Raw genomic sequence first — 14735 nt, forward strand, 5'->3', positions numbered from 1 at the left:
TCGTATCAACAGAATCAGAAAACGTGTGACCTGTGGGGCGCGGCTCTCAGCATAATGCCTCTGCCATGTGCTACCTCCTCTGAGAAAGTCTTGTGACCTTCATAATTTCCCTACCAGGATGATTCTCCCCATTTTACGGTTGAAGAAATGGAGGTTCAGTCATGTTGAGTGACATGCCCAGGGTCACATGGCTGGGGAAGGAAAACAGGGGATCTGACCCCAAACATGACTCACGGATGAGGCCACAACCACGGTACCCGAGCTCTGCACTGCGGCGTCTTTCTGGGAGTAGCGGGTGGGGTTGGGGAGGGGTAGAGACGTTGAGAAGTGACTTCCTTGAAGGACTGACATTTGCTTCCCATTAAGAAAAAGGTCTCTTCCACGTTGGATGGGACTGAATGCAGTTGTTTCCTTTCTTATCCCCCAATCGGTGAAATTGCTCCAATCCTGTTACTTTGAACTTGTAAACTAGCATCAATCAGGACCACTCCAGAGCCTCACCAGGGTCCAAGATCTCAGACCCTGGACACCTACCTGGCCCATATGCTGACTTGAGGGCCCCAGAACCTGCATCTTGACCCCCCGCTGCATTTTTAAGTGCCTTTTGATTGTGGCAAAGTATGCATAACCTAGACTTGGCCATTTGAACCATTTTTCCGTGGACAATTCAGTGGCATCAAATGCATTCACAATACTGCGCAACCATCACCGTGTTCATTTCCAAGACTTCTTTTCATCATCTCAAACAGAAACTCTGTCCCCATTAAACACTGCCTCCCCATGACCCTCAGCTCCAGCCCCTGTGAACTTCTATTCTTCCTTCCATCTCGATGAATTTGCCTGTGCTCGGCACGTCATGTAAGGGGAACCGTATCATAGGTGTCTTTCTGGGTTGCGTTTATTTCACTGAGCGTAAGGTTTGCAAGGTTCATCCACGTTGTACCATGTGTCAGAAGTTCATTTGTTTTTAGGGCTGAATCTTCTTCCTGGGAACTATTGCACAGAAACACCCAAATTACTTCTACCAATTTCCCCCGGCCCTGAAAATTAACACGGAGAACCTTTCAACACCTTTCTTCTCCAGACTGGGGGGGCTCTGAGGAAAGGCCATTGTTACTGGAATAAGCAAGGGCAGGCTGGGAGTGGGGTCTCAGGGAAAGACGCCCTCAGGAGGTACCAGGGAATCCCCAAATGGATGGGAGGGTCTCAGCAGTAACTGAATTCAGGATGTGGTGGAGTCTCAGACCGGGTGCTAGTTCTCTGGCCGTGGGGTGAGGGGCTGGTGCTGCATGACAGGGAGAGAGGACGGCTCACCGTGTTCCTGGGACACCTGCCCCACGGGAGAGAGGGAAGGCTAGTGCGCCTTCCCGACGGACTGGTGGTGGGAAAAACTCAGCCTGGAGGAGACAGCCGTGTGCCCGGGGTAACCAGAAGGAATTACGTCTCCTTCAGCCAAAGCAGACAGCCCCTCGTCCTGGGCTCACTTTATCCAAATGGGAGCAAGAAGGAGGAAACAATTGAAGACGCTTCCAGATGTGAGATGTGTGGTGGCAGAGACTGTGCCTGGGAGATTCTGAAAGGCCTCACTGAAGTGACCTAGGCTGTGACCAGAAGGACAAGACTGAGCCACGCCTGCGTAGGTCCGGGAACAGGGAGTCGGGGGAAAGGCGCTGTTGGTGCTGAGACTCTGGGGCAGAAGTGAGCGTGAGCAGAGGAGGTCAGAAAGCTGCCCAGGCGGCTGGAGGGAGCCTGAGAAGCAACAGGAGCTGCGGCAGGGGCGGCGGTTAATGGGGCCAGACCGGGGAACCCGGTAGTCTGCGTTCATTTGGGTTTCTCTCTCACAACACTGCTCCCAAAAGTTGCACCTCTGAAGTACGAATATTGAACTTCTCCCGGTTTCCGTGGTCTAGGCATTGGGCACGGCTTAGCTGGGAGCCTCTGCCTCCAGGTCTCCGTGAAGCAGGACCTTCAGTCTCAACTGAGGCTAGACTAGGGGAGGATTTGCTCCCAAGTCACTCACACGGGTGGTGTCAGGAGTCATTGGGACTGAGAGTCTGAGTCTCCATGTGACTGTTGGCTGGGCGCTCCCTCAGATCTCGCCTCCCTTGGCCTCTACATAGGGCAACTGAAATCATCGCCACTTGCTATCTCATTTCCAGAAATGTGACAGAGAGAGAGCGCAAGAGATGGAAACAGAGGGGGAGATAAAGGGAGGGAACTCAGGAAAGCAAGCAAGAGGGAAGTGACAGAGTTTTTGTAATTAAAACTTGGATGTGACATTCCATCAGCTGGGCTGTATTCTATTGCTCAGAAACCAGTTACTCAGGATGTAGTGGTTCCACAAGGATGTGCACAGCAGGAGGGAGGGAGCGCTGGGAGCCTTGGTGGAGGCTGCCCACCACATAGGCCGACAATGAGGCGCTTGGGTCTGGTTCTAAGGCCAACAGGAGACTGGGAAAGGTTGAATGCTAGTGAATGACAATATCTGAATTTCCTCGAACTTCCAACCCTTGAAGGTGCAGAGACCTGACAAGGAGCCCCCAAGGGGCAGTGACTTTTCCCAAATCACACGGCTGGAATCCAGGCCTGTTTGGAGAGGTATTCCCGACTGCATCCACCCCTTCTTGTAATTCTTCCACCTCTAAGTTCGGGGACCAGACCCAGGCGGCACCACCTCCCAGATATGGGAGGCGTTATCACATGTCCACCCGAAGACGTCCCTGGGAATGTGTTTCTAGCGCCATCCCATCGTGCAGGTTGGGAGACTGGGGAGGCCCTGAGAGGCACAGTGGCTTTTCCAGGACACAGAACTGCTAGGAAAAAGGAGATCCGAACTGGGCGCTCTCTCTTCAAAGCTGGGGCGCTGGTTCCGATCCCAAGGAGCTGTGGGGAGGGCTGTGATGGAACTTTCTGTACAGCTCGGGAGATGACACGGGCAAGGAGGGTGAGCGGTCAACAGCCCCGAGGGGGCTTTGGGTGGGTCTGATGGAGGGAAGGGCCCCCCATCCTGGAACCTTGGAGACATGACCTCACTTCCTTGGCGACCGACCCCAACAGAGCTTAGAACTCTGGTCACCAGGCAGCCATTTTGTACACATAGCCCATTTGACCAGAGACACTCGACACAGGAGGATGTGTTCGTGTATCCCCTCTTTGCGAGGCTCTGGCGCACAGAGAGCCAACAATGACAGTCTTCTCCAGCGCTGTCGACACTGGCTGAGACCGCACCTCCAAGACCTCAGGCCATTCGGAAGAAGGAACCCTCAGGTAACACAAGGCAGCCCAGGGCGGGCCACTCCGGGTCAGGCCACAAGTGTGATCCCACCCTCCCATGCGGGCAGCCCCACACCCCTTGACCCTTATTGTGTGTGTGTGTTGGCGGGCATGGAGTGACGGAAGGCAGGGATGAGCGTGGAGCTACCCTGGACGGGAGCAGACGGTTAGGGCTTGGAAGCCTGGCGGTATGTCGTGTTCATATCCCAGGTGGTGGCTGGCAGGATGGAAGGTGAGTGCTGGGAGCCAAGCCGCCCTACCCGTAGGTGAATCCCAAGCCCGTGAGGTGTCATCTCATTCGCTCCCTGTCTGGAGGTCTATGCGGATGCCCCTCTGTCTGTGCTCGGTGTGCGGGAGAGTTTTCCCCCTGTGGGCAAGTGCAGGCAGGCCCCTGCTACCTGCCGCCGCGGCCACCGGACGCTGTCTTTGCAGAGCTCCACCCAGGAGATGGTCCAGGAGCTGGCGCATGGGTCCTACGGCTCCATCTCCCTGGACAGGGGGCAAGTGCAGCAGACCACCGACCTTGCCCGGGGCTGGACTGAGGGGAGAGTGAGTGACACCCGGGGCCCTGAGATCACCGGGGTGTGTCCACAATCCAGAGTCAAATCTGGAGCCCTCCCCTGGACCCGCCCAGGGCTTTCCCACTGGAGTGTCCCAAGGGCCCAGTCCCAAAGGAATCTGGACTTCCACGCCTCCTCACCAGCTACCTAGGAGGGTGGGAAGTCGCTCTTTCCTAACCCTAGGCGGAGTAGACAAAACACTGATGTTTGCGCTTCACACTCGGCCAGGGGCATCTTTGAAATCTGCCATTTTCTGAATCTGAAACCTCTGTAACGAGGGTCTCAAACCTCCCTTTCGTGTAAAAGAAAGAAAAACCAGCGTCCTTTCTTGTAGTCAGCCAGATCCTCACAGCGTCTGTCTGCCCGTGCACTGTCTCCCGACTGGGGAGGGCTGAGGTTCCCACCAGACATTTCCCTTCATGTCAGGAGCACATGAAGCCTCAGGTGGGGGAGCGGGGGAGTCCTGCAGCCCTGGCTTAGGGCGGTTCTCAGTTCCGACCCACAGGACCCTGAGCAGCCACTTGGCAGCCCGAAGCTTCCGTCCTCTCATCTCTAGAATGGGGATGTTTGTGTTGGATTCGCTGGTCAGTGCTCTTAATGCACGCTTTGGTGCGGGGCGGTCTGTCCTTGCCAAGCCAGCCAAGTGTCCTGAGGAACTCATCGTATAATCCTCCCCCCGCCCAAACTCAAATTGGACTTTTCAAGCCTGGAAACCGGTTGGCTGTGGGCAATCCTGTCCCTCCTCTGCACACATCCCTGAGGGGCTCACAGTTCCTGGGGGACCTCCAGACCTTGACTTCCTGGAGGTTCACGCTGGTGCTGGTGACTCTGTGTCCTTCCTCATCTCACCCAGCGCGGAGAGTCACTCGGGCAGCGGAATGAGGCCTGCAGGATGCGGGCCCTCCAGGCAGGCCTGCTGGAGAGGCTGCCGCCGTCCATAGGACCAGCCTTGGCGCCTCGAAACATGGCCAACGTCACCACCATCGTGTTTGACTGCGCGGCTGTCCTCACCTCCCACGGGGTCCTGGACCACCTACTTGCTACGTGAGTGCCCAGCCCCTCCTCAGCACAGTGGTGACTCTGCCCACTGCCAGCTGTGTGTCTTGGAAACGGCCCTCCATCTCTCTGAGCTTCGATTGCTCCTCTGCAAAGTGGAGTGGGAGAGGATAAACTTCATCGGGTTCTGGTGGGCACGAATGGGATGAGCCACGGCAGGTGCTTCCCTGGGGCCTGGCTCTACAGAAGGGGCTGAGAGACGTGCCGTGGTTGTTCCTGGTTATTCTTTCCCTCTCCCCGATGAAGAGCAGTCTGCTCCCCCATCGCTGGGATGGGGCCTTTCTGAGTTTGCAAAGGCACACGGAAAGCACTCTGGCAGGGAGTGTGGGATTCCATGCAGCTGGTCGTGGGGCGGGTCCTTGGAGTAGCCAAGGAGGGGTCTCCGGGGCCGCAGAGGGGCCCCAGGCCCACTCAGCTACCGGGGATGCTTCTGGTTGGAGTTCATTCGAGAACACTGTATATTAAGCACCTGTGACATGCGGGAGCTTTAGAGACACTTGGCACAACGCAGTGAATGAAGCAGACACAGCCCCTGGACCCCCGCAGCAGCCTGAGACTCAGATAGTCACACACCATATCATCCACAGATCCTGTCCCCGGCCTGTCCCAGGGGATGCCCTCCTATGCTCCTTTACGACTGGAGGCCTCTTCCCACGTTCTCATGCATGATGGACCCCAGCGCCAACTAAAGACCTGAGTGTTCTTTGAGTGCCAGACGAGGGCCTCCTGTCTCCACAGAACAGGGCTGGGGGAGAACAAGAGGACAGAGGACTGTGGCTGGGGCGGGCCCGGCACAACTCTGATCTCACTCATCTTTTGATTCCTCTGGGAGGGCTGAGGTCTGATGGCTTCTACTGCAAGGGGATAGGAGTGAAAGAGAGCTGTGGGTGGGGTCCCAGAGCCCCTGGGAACCAGAGGGGAGGCTGGCTTGAGCTGTTCCCTGGCGACCCATCCCCACCACAGTCCCGTCTCCCTCCGCTTCCCCTTCTCCATATCCACCCCTTCTGACCACCACCAGCAGGCCCAGAAGAGAAGGGGTGTTAGCGAGCCGCTCACACATCGGCCTCAGTCCTCAGTCCACTTGCACAAGGGCGTGGAGGGCTGGGCTGGACTGTGTCCAGCCTCTTTGCGAGAAGAGTGGCAGTGGGAAGAAGAGACTCACACAAACCCCGTGTTCCACCTGCTGGATGAGCAGGCCTGCCACTGCCAGGATGGCCACACAGGAGTCAGCGCCGGGGTGGGACTCCCCCCTGGTGGAAAGGGGCAGGCACAGGGCCCAGACCCAAAGCAGGGTGCCTTGGGAGGACAGTGTGGAAGCGACGGCCAGGCCTCTGGCTCTGTGGCCCAACTGCTTCCGCCCAGTACCGCGTCTTCTATGGTGGGAACCTGGCTGGACCCAATGCAGGATTTCTGGGAGCCCACGCCCTTTCCCTCTTTCAGGATGCGGCTGGCCTCTCTGCGTGTCATCTGGCCTGGGTCGCACCTGGGAGGCCCTGCCTACCTTCCCCAGGTCCAGCTGCAACATCTGGGGCCCAGGAGGGCAGAGCTGGAAGGTGAGGGCACAGCAGTCTGGGAAGACTGTCTGCGGTGGGGTTCACGGGCTGGGGTTCCCTTCAAGACAGCGGAGTCTCTCCTGTCTTGTAAAGTCGGGTACGTAGGTGAAACTTTCTCTTTCTCCCGCTGCAGCGCCAGTTCCAGAGCTCCTGCCGGCTCTAGAGCCAGAGCAAGGGCCAGCTCCGGGGCCAGAGGCAGCTCCAGCTGTAGTTCCACCGTCCGCGCCGGAGCTGGAGGCGGCCTCACCACCAGCAGCCTCACCTCCAGCAGCCTCACCTCCATCGGCCTCTCCAGGGCCGGAGCGAGCGCCATCAGCTTCAGCCCCAGTGCCAGCTTCTGAGCTGGAGCAAGATGCGCCATTGACTTTTGGACGATCTCTGCCTCCAGCTGCCGAAGTCACCGCAGAAGCGAGCGCCGAGCTGAGAGAGGAGAGGCCTAAGCTGCTGGACTTCCCTCCGAAGCTGGTGGCCGAGCAGCTGACCCGGATGGATGCGGTGAGCAGCGGGGCTCTTGGGCTAGGTGGGGCCCGCCTTGGTGGGCCATCAGCTGCCCCAGACCTCCTGTTCCCTCAGCCGCAATCCAACGATGTGGGTGCAAGTCACAGCTCCCCCACTTACCCACCGGGTGACCTGGGCCACCTTCTGGCCCCCAAGTCCTTGCTGTCCCCACATGGACAGTAGAGAGCACACCAAGGGCGGGCACCTGCTGGGCAGAGTGGCTGTGCGGATGGATGAGGTCGAACAGAGAGGAAGCGGGGCAGAGAATAGCCCTCTGGTGGGGGAGGGAAGCTCACTGGAGTGCTGCCAAGTCCTGGGTCACTCACCCATCGGCCCAGGAGGCCTCAACAGCCTCCGTACTTATTAGACACCTAGTGCGTCCTTACCGACATGGAAGACAGGCAAACAAAGCCCATGGTTGTTGCTGCCTCGGGGGAACGTGCAGCTGAAAGGGGAGTGGGACCAGGGGGTGATGAGAACGGGTGGAAGATGCCCCTTGAGATGGGCAGGTGTGAGCCGTGTTCTGGTGCTTGGGGGAAGCAAGACTGGGCTGCGAGCCAATGGGACTTCTCTTCCCCGCCCCTATTGGGTCCTCGGTCATCCTGCGCTGGGCGGCCTCAGCGGACACAGACAAAACCCAGAGACTCCCAGAAGCTTCAGGCCACCTCCTCAGGTTCCTGAGCTGCAGCTGACCAGTGCCTCCTGCCTGGGGCTGCGGGGGCCTGCAGACTCTGAGCTCGGGTGTGGCAGGGTCAGGTGACAGTCCCCATCCTCCCCAGGAGCTGTTCAAGAAGGTGGAGCCCCGCCACTGCCTGGGTTTTGTGTGGTGCCAGCGGCCCAATGGGAGCAAGGAGTACCTGGCTCCCACGGTTCGGGCCACTATCAACCAGTTTCTTCACGTGTCCGGCTGCGTCATCACGACGTGCCTTGGGGACCTCAGCATGACGGCCCAGGACAGGGCCAGAGTCGTCGAGCTGTGGATTCAGGTGGCCAAGGTCAGTAGCGGCAGGGCCCAGGGAGCCCCTCCCTGGAGTCAGGGGGACTGCCCCTTCTCCTCTCGCAGCTTTCAGCCTTGAAGTCGGTGGTCTGGGCCTCGGCAAAGTCCTAGGCCCCTTGCTGCCAAGGGCCTGCTGACCTTGAGTGCTGGTCCCAGTGGTGGGAAGCTCCCTTCCCGCCCTGGGTTGAGCTAAAATCTTCCTGCCCGCGAGCGTTACTCATCAGCTCCCAGGTGTGCCCTCCCTCGCTTCCCTGGGCATCTGCCTCATCCAGGACAGCAGAAGCCCACGAGGGGACACAAGCCAGAGGAAGCAGGGCTCCAGCCCGCCGTCGCAGCTCATTCCCTTCCCTTCCTCAGGAGTGCCGAGTCCTTGGAAATTATGCGTCCCTGCGTGCCATCGTGTCTGCTCTGCAGAGCCCCTCCATCAGCCGTCTGCAAAAGACATGGGGACGAGTTGCCAGGTGGGTAGGCCGTGCTCCATCCAAGCACCACCAGGGCGGACCAGACATCCCCCGTGCGACTGCCATGGACCCCTCATTCAGCTAGGACCATCTGGGAGGCAGCGGACCCTAGGGATGGGGACTGGCCTCCTTGCTCGGGTCTCTGAGACTCTCTGAGACCCTAGGCAGTGGCTCCCCCCTTGTCACATCCTGGATTGAGCCACACTGGAGATTTCCAAGGGTGTACTTCGCAGCAACGGAGCCCTCATCGGCAACCAACGCTGTTAGAAACAATGTGCTCAGTCGGAGTGGGAATGGAGGCCCCAGGTGACCGCAGGAGAGCCTCCACCCGAGTCCCACGGTGACCTCAGAGCTCCGAAGAACCCGGGGAAAACCCTCGTCCAGGCCCCAGGCCCTTTGAACCTTCCGGGTTCTCAGCCAAAGGCATTTCGCCTTCAACCGCCCCGGGTTTTCTTTCCTCCTTTCCTCTCCCCTCAGGAAGAGCTCTCGAAAGTTGAAGAGGTTCATCAAAGACCAGTGGGTGAGCAGGAGGCAGCTGGTGAAGGTAAGACGGAGGCTGCACATCTGGAAGGAGGGGGAGCGAGAGGGGAGGGGACCCGGCAGGATGAGCTTTGGTTCTCCTGTCACGTGAAGTTGGTCAGGAAAAGATGGACAGGAAGAGGGATGTGCTAGCTCCATGGGCAGGTGGGGGCAGTTTGGGACAGGAGGCCAGGGGCATGGGATAGAATGGTGCGGGCTGGACTGTTCCAGGAGGCTGAGGACCTGGCAGAAGGTGCCGGTGTCTGGCTTCCATGCTGCTCCATCAGCTGCCCTGCATCTTCCTCCTGGCCACTGGCTGGAGCGAGTGGGCGGGCTTCCTTTCTTCCGAAGTCAGCCCAGTCTGTGCTCAGGAAGCCAGGGCCCCACTGCTCCTTCTGTCTTCACTGTGCCTCGCAAGAAGGGCACCCTGCCTGCCTGAGGGATGGGCACTGCCGGATCCCACGGGCCGGGGGCACTCAGGGGCTTCCCAGCCTTGGGACGGACACTGGACCTGGGACAGATCTGTGTCCCCTCGGTGACTCCCCACTCTGGCCCCTAAAGTGGGCGCTGCAGACAGTCCCAGTGGGATGCTCACCCAGGTCCTTGTTGGCGATGACATGTGCCCCGGAGGGCAAGGGCAAGTGCCCAGGGAACTGATGGCTTCTTCAGGGATCCTTCCCGCCCAGACGTCAGAAGTTTCCTCGTAAAACAGAAAGGAAATGCCACCCCGCAGTGCCCTGGTCGCCCCCTCCCCTGCTAGTCAGACGTGGCATTCGGGGTCCCCATCCTGAGCGGATGAAGAAAGAATTCTGTGCAGGGGAACTCCCTGAGGGGATCCTAGGGAGCTGAGGGCTTTAGCAAGGCCTTGGCCTCGGCCTGGGATCAGAGACTCCTGGGCGTTGGGGCTGGCAGAAGCCACTTGACCAGGCCTCCTGAGACACCTCATCTCCCTCCATCCGTGGCTCGGCCCAGCTGGGGGCCCGAACACAGCCTGAGAGTCCCGAGGACAGCACTGTGGTCAGCGGCTGGGCAGAGGGTGGTGTGAAGGCAGAGGAGACAGGGGCCTGTGGCTGGGAGGGGGAGCAGCCTCTCCTCTGGGGCCCCCTGAGCAAGTCCCTGCCCCTGTGTGGGCCTTGGTCTCCTCATCTGGGAGCCAGAGGGAGATGAGCCGTGGTGCAGGCCTCACAGTGGGTGCCGAGGCTCAAGGGTGGGGAGGAATGTGGGGAGCTTGGACCTGGCTCCAGAGGCAGGCTTGAGCGGAGAGCAGTGATGACGGTCAGATGACGCTTGGGCCTCAGGAGACTGTGGGAGGCAGACAGAGTTCGTCAAACCTTCCAGACGAGGTAACAGGTTCAGGGAGGCCTGGGCGGGCCCAAGGTCACACAGGAGTGAGTGTTGGAGCTGGGATGGCTCTGGAATCAGAGCACCCTGGAGGCGGGAGCCGCAGGGGCACCAGGTGACTGGGGCCACATGTCCAGGGTCCCCGATCTGGGAGGGGTCTGGGAGGACACTTGGAGGGGAGCGTCGGCTCACTGGCCCTGTCAACACCCTGGCAGGAGGCGACCTCTATGTTGACCAGCCTGGAGACGGGCCCCACAGGTGCCCAGAAGGTAAGGGTGCCTGTGGAGGAGGGGCCCAGGAGTCGCAGGAGAGGGGACTCCCCTTCCTAGCCGGAGGTCTCTACCAGCAGAGAGGGAGCCTTTCTCCTCCAGCCCTGCTCCTGGTGCCACAGACCTGAAATGCCTGCATTGGAAGTGACCAGGAGGAGGCCTGGAACGGATGGGCGCACAACGGATTTGGGACAGGGAGGGGCGGGGACCACGTACCCTGGGTTTTGCCAGAGCCGGCTGCTGGGAGGTGCCTGGAGGAGTTTGGGGTTCCTGGAGGAGAGAAGAGGAGGAAATTGGGGGGAGGCCGCCTAGGTGGGTAGCTTGGGCTGGGCAGGAGGCTGGGGTGAGGAGTGGAGGAGAGGTCTTTGACGGCTCCTGAGAGCGGGATCTCATCACCGTCTCCACCCCGCTGGCACAGGGGCTCATCCCCTTCCTTGGCACATTCCTCAATTACCTACTGCTGCTGGACACCAACATGGAGGATTACCTGGAGGTGAGTGAGCCTGGAGGTGGAGCTGGGGATCAGGATTCGGAGATTTGGGAGGAGAGACTTGCACTGAGGCTTGAGCTCACAACCCTTGGCAGAGTCCTCTCGTGAGGGCCTCACAGCCACCCCGGGAGCTGGGTGTCATGGCCATCTTAGTGATGAGTGAATATAGGATCCAGGTGAGCCGCCAGTCCAGGCTGCCTGACTGCGGAGCTGCTGGAGGGTGTGTCTGAGCTGGACTCAGCCTCTCCCTCAGGCCCCGCCCCTGCAGGGAGTGAAGCCAGGCCCCTCCAAGGCAGGAAGCACACGAGTGGCTGAGCATCCCTTCCTGCCTGAGGCCTCAGTCTGTCTGTCTGTCAGAGAGGGCTGTCTTAGAATGTCCCTGAGCCATAGCCCCGTGGCCTCCTTGCTCTGGAGCTCAGAGTCTTGCCCGGGACCCATTCCCGTTTCTGGTAGCGCCTGCTCCCTGGTCGACCCTGCTGGTAGTGCAACCTGAGAAAGGGTGGAGACGGGGGCTAGCTATGGGCTAAGGGGGCTGTTGCTCATGGGCTTTGGCTCTCTGCCTTCCAGGGAAATGAGATCAATTTTGAGAAAAGGAGTGAGGTGAGCAGCTGTGGCCTCCCCGTGCGGAGGGTGGGGCTGTGGCAATCAGAGACTCCTCCGGGGAAGACCTTCTCTGGCCCGATGCCTTGGGCCTTGCTTTTCTTGGGAGAGTTCGGCACCCAGAGCTGGGAAAGCCGTCCCATTGGTGCGTGGGGGAAGGGGCTGGCACCAAGGACACCTTCCTGCAGGAGGAGCTATTTCAAGCCAACTGTGAGAACGAGCAAGTCCTGCACGGAATTGGAGGGAAGGAGGGTTCCCATGTGGGCCAAGACCCCAGACCAGCTCCTTGACCCTCTTCTCACCTGTCTGAGTCCCCAGCACGGTCCCCCACCCAGGCCCCGTCTGCATCATGTCCTTTCTCCCAGGAATTCAAAGTCACCGAGCAGATCTTCCTGCTCCAGGAGGCAGTCCATCTTTACCACATTGAGGCTGAGGAGCGATTTGGGGCCTGGTTCGAGGCCATGGAGCCCCTCAGCGAGGATGAGAGGTGAGGCGGGGCAGGAGTTGGTGAGGGCAAGGCGGACTCTCTCTGATGGCCAGCTCCAGGGAGCCCGTGCCCGTGGCTTCCGGGTCAGTCCCGGGGCTTGTCGCATGGTCACCCGTGGGGCCCTGGGACTCCAACTGCTGGCCGTCTCTGGGAGGGTCACCTGAGGTGTGGCTCCCGGTAGCTGAAAAGTCCCCTCTGTCCTTTAGCTACAGCCTGTCCTGCCACCTGGAGCCCCCACAGGAGAGGGCCGGCAAGATGCGCCGGTTTTTCCTGCCCAAGAAGAACCGCGCGTCTCTCAGCTCAGGGCTCGGTGAGTGTCCAGACAGGCAGGGACTGAAGCCAGGGGCTCCGGAAAGCTTCGGGCTAAGCACGGGCCTAGGGAGATGGACAGCCGGCACGGGGATCCCAGCTCCACTGCTGACCAGGCCTGTGAGGGACAATTCCCTTGACCTTTGTGGGACTCAGCTTCCTCTTCTGTGAAATGGGTGAAGCGAAATGCCAGCTCCCATGTCAGGGACAATGGGGTAGTGTTGACTGAACACTCAGGACAAGGTTTGGAGCAGAATGCAGTGGGGCTGAGGTGTTGGGCTGGGATACTGGTGTGACCCCCCCAATCATCAGTGTCTTCTCTTCAGTCACCAGACCCCTGATGCAGAACCCAGCAACAGTGGCAGATCCCGGTCCTTCCAACAGCTCGAGTGCAGCCTGCTCTTCAGCGGCGGGGACGCGGCTGGGAAACACGCGGGGCCCCAGGCCGGCTCCTCCCATGCTGATGGGGAGAAGAACATTCTAAGCCTTTTCCTGGGAGCCCTGGAGCCCAAGAGGGAGGGGACGACCCCACCCCACAGGCCTGGCAGCTCCACCCCAGCGCCTGTTTACCACTTGGGAAGGGGCCGTATTTCTTTCGTGTTAGTAGTTAGTGCTAGTTTTGAATTTGATGTTAAAATCCTGTTTCTGTTCCAGCCTGCGAGTCACGGTCTGGTTCTTTCCCCTCCTGTGCTCGTGTCAAGGAGACACAGACTCTCGCGTTCCTCCTGGAATGAAGAAATCTTGCAGGGTCTCGGCTTATTGTATGTGAGAGAAGGGAGAAGGGCCAGGCCCCTCCCTGGATACTGAGGGACACCTCCGCGCCCCCCCTTACTCAGAGGACGGCTTCATTTCAGTGTGGTTCACGTGGGCCAGGAGCAGAGACAGCACCCAGAGCTCCTGGCATTTAGAGGGTGGAGGTACTTTCACAGGCAGAGCAACAACCACTGGAATGCGGGTGTCTTTAAAATGGCACGGGCCAGCACCACGACCTGCCCCAGGACAGTGGCTGCTTTTCCACCCCTTTGGAGGAGAGGCCACGTTTTCGGCTTCTCTTGTGGAGGTTCCTCTTCACCAGATGTTAGGAACTTGTCGTTTTCTAATGAGGCTCTGGACAGCAGCAGCTCTAAGTGCAGAGAACGATGTAAAAGCTCAAAACGTGCATGTGGAGGGTCAAGGCCGGAGAAGGTCATGTGCAGATGGACTAAGGGCAGGCAGGACCCTCCCTCCCCCGGCCCCTCTGGGGGCTCCATGTTCACCCTTCACCTGGATTGGAATCCTCTGGGATCCTGGTCCACGGCTCTGAATTCCTTTCCCTGCAAGTTTGGTATCCAGGGGGACAGATCTGTGATGCAGCTTTGAAGGCTACATCTGGGCATCCTTCCCGACGCATCACTGCTCCTTGTCCACCAGGATTTCCTGCCTCCGTGCACTTCCTTCTGCAATTCTTGGAAGGGCAGAAATTCCCTCGAATGCCTCGGCCTCTCTGTCCCGTACCTCGTGGCCACTCCTCCCTGGCAGGGTCTGACGGATCACGGGTGGAGTCTGCTTTGCAAACATTAGATACCCTAATCCTGGCCAAAGAATGACCTATACTCTCCCTCGCTGCCCAGGGTGACATCTGGGCCCCTGTGGTTCTGAGGTGTGTGGTCTCAGGCAATCACCTGTTCACACACTCAGGCATGTTGTTTCTGACTCATCCTAACGGGGCAGGAGGACCTGAGCCTATAAACCATGCAGCCCCTCGGAGGGCTGTGTTCTCTTGCCCAGCCTTATGCTCCGTTTATGTTGTGGGTGTGAACCTTTCCCGTTGGAAGCTTTCAGAGATGAGTCGTGAGAGGAGGGTGGTTGAGGGGTCCAGCAGGGAACGCAAGCAAACGGATGACGGGTAAACACAGCCTGACAAAATTAAAACACTTAAATGGTTCCAGTCTGGTGGTGAGCAGACACTGCTCCGAGCTCACTCCAAGAACCCACCCGGTGACCAGGAGCTAGAGGGTTACCACCTGGCATTTTGAACGCCCCCCCCCCACCCCACCCCGGGAAAGACCCTGTAAGACTAGGACCACAGGAAGTGCTTGGCCCTTCTGAGTTCTCCCCTCCTTTCTGATGGCTGCAAGTGTCACCCAGACACACAGCAGCGTGAACCCTGCCAGGGAGGCCTCCTCAGTACGGCCAGCAGCTGAGGAGAAATGCTGGTTCCCAGCAGCCCAGGCCCTTCTTGGTATGGCACAGCCATCCAGGAAGGTGACTTTCTAAATGGAAGCCGGAGCCGGCTGTACCTTCCCGCCACAGAGAAAGAGAAGTGCCAAGTCCCAAGGCTAG

General features: G+C 59.3%; 1 protein-coding gene across 1 annotated transcript; it reads left to right on the forward strand.

The window, feature by feature from the left end:
* Nucleotides 1-3063: 3063 nt before the first annotated feature.
* On the forward strand, nt 3064-13065 carry LOC138915562 (ral guanine nucleotide dissociation stimulator-like). The gene is made up of 14 exons (XM_070222316.1): nt 3064-3267; nt 3706-3822; nt 4687-4877; nt 6330-6442; nt 6576-6937; nt 7720-7935; nt 8295-8398; nt 8876-8942; nt 10474-10527; nt 10946-11020; nt 11585-11617; nt 11983-12104; nt 12311-12414; nt 12740-13065. The coding sequence occupies exons 1-14, from the start codon at nt 3133-3135 to the stop codon at nt 12895-12897; spliced, it is 1851 nt and encodes a 616-aa protein (XP_070078417.1). The 5' UTR covers nt 3064-3132; the 3' UTR covers nt 12898-13065.
* Nucleotides 13066-14735: the final 1670 nt, after the last annotated feature.

This window comes from Equus caballus, chromosome 9 (genome assembly GCF_041296265.1).
Source record: "Equus caballus isolate H_3958 breed thoroughbred chromosome 9, TB-T2T, whole genome shotgun sequence".
Taxonomy (NCBI): Eukaryota; Metazoa; Chordata; class Mammalia; order Perissodactyla; family Equidae; genus Equus; species Equus caballus.

What these genes read in the sequence shown, in the direction of transcription:
- LOC138915562 (XM_070222316.1), top strand. Translation starts at nt 3,133, where the DNA reads ATGTGTTCGTGTATCCCCTCTTTGCGAGGCTCTGGCGCACAGAGAGCC. An exon ending in CTGGACCACCTACTTGCTAC is followed by an intron (nt 4,878 to 6,329) that starts GTGAGTGCCCAG and finishes TCCCTCTTTCAG; the next exon opens with GATGCGGCTGGCCTCTCTGC. An exon ending in TGTGGATTCAGGTGGCCAAG is followed by an intron (nt 7,936 to 8,294) that starts GTCAGTAGCGGC and finishes TCCCTTCCTCAG; the next exon opens with GAGTGCCGAGTCCTTGGAAA.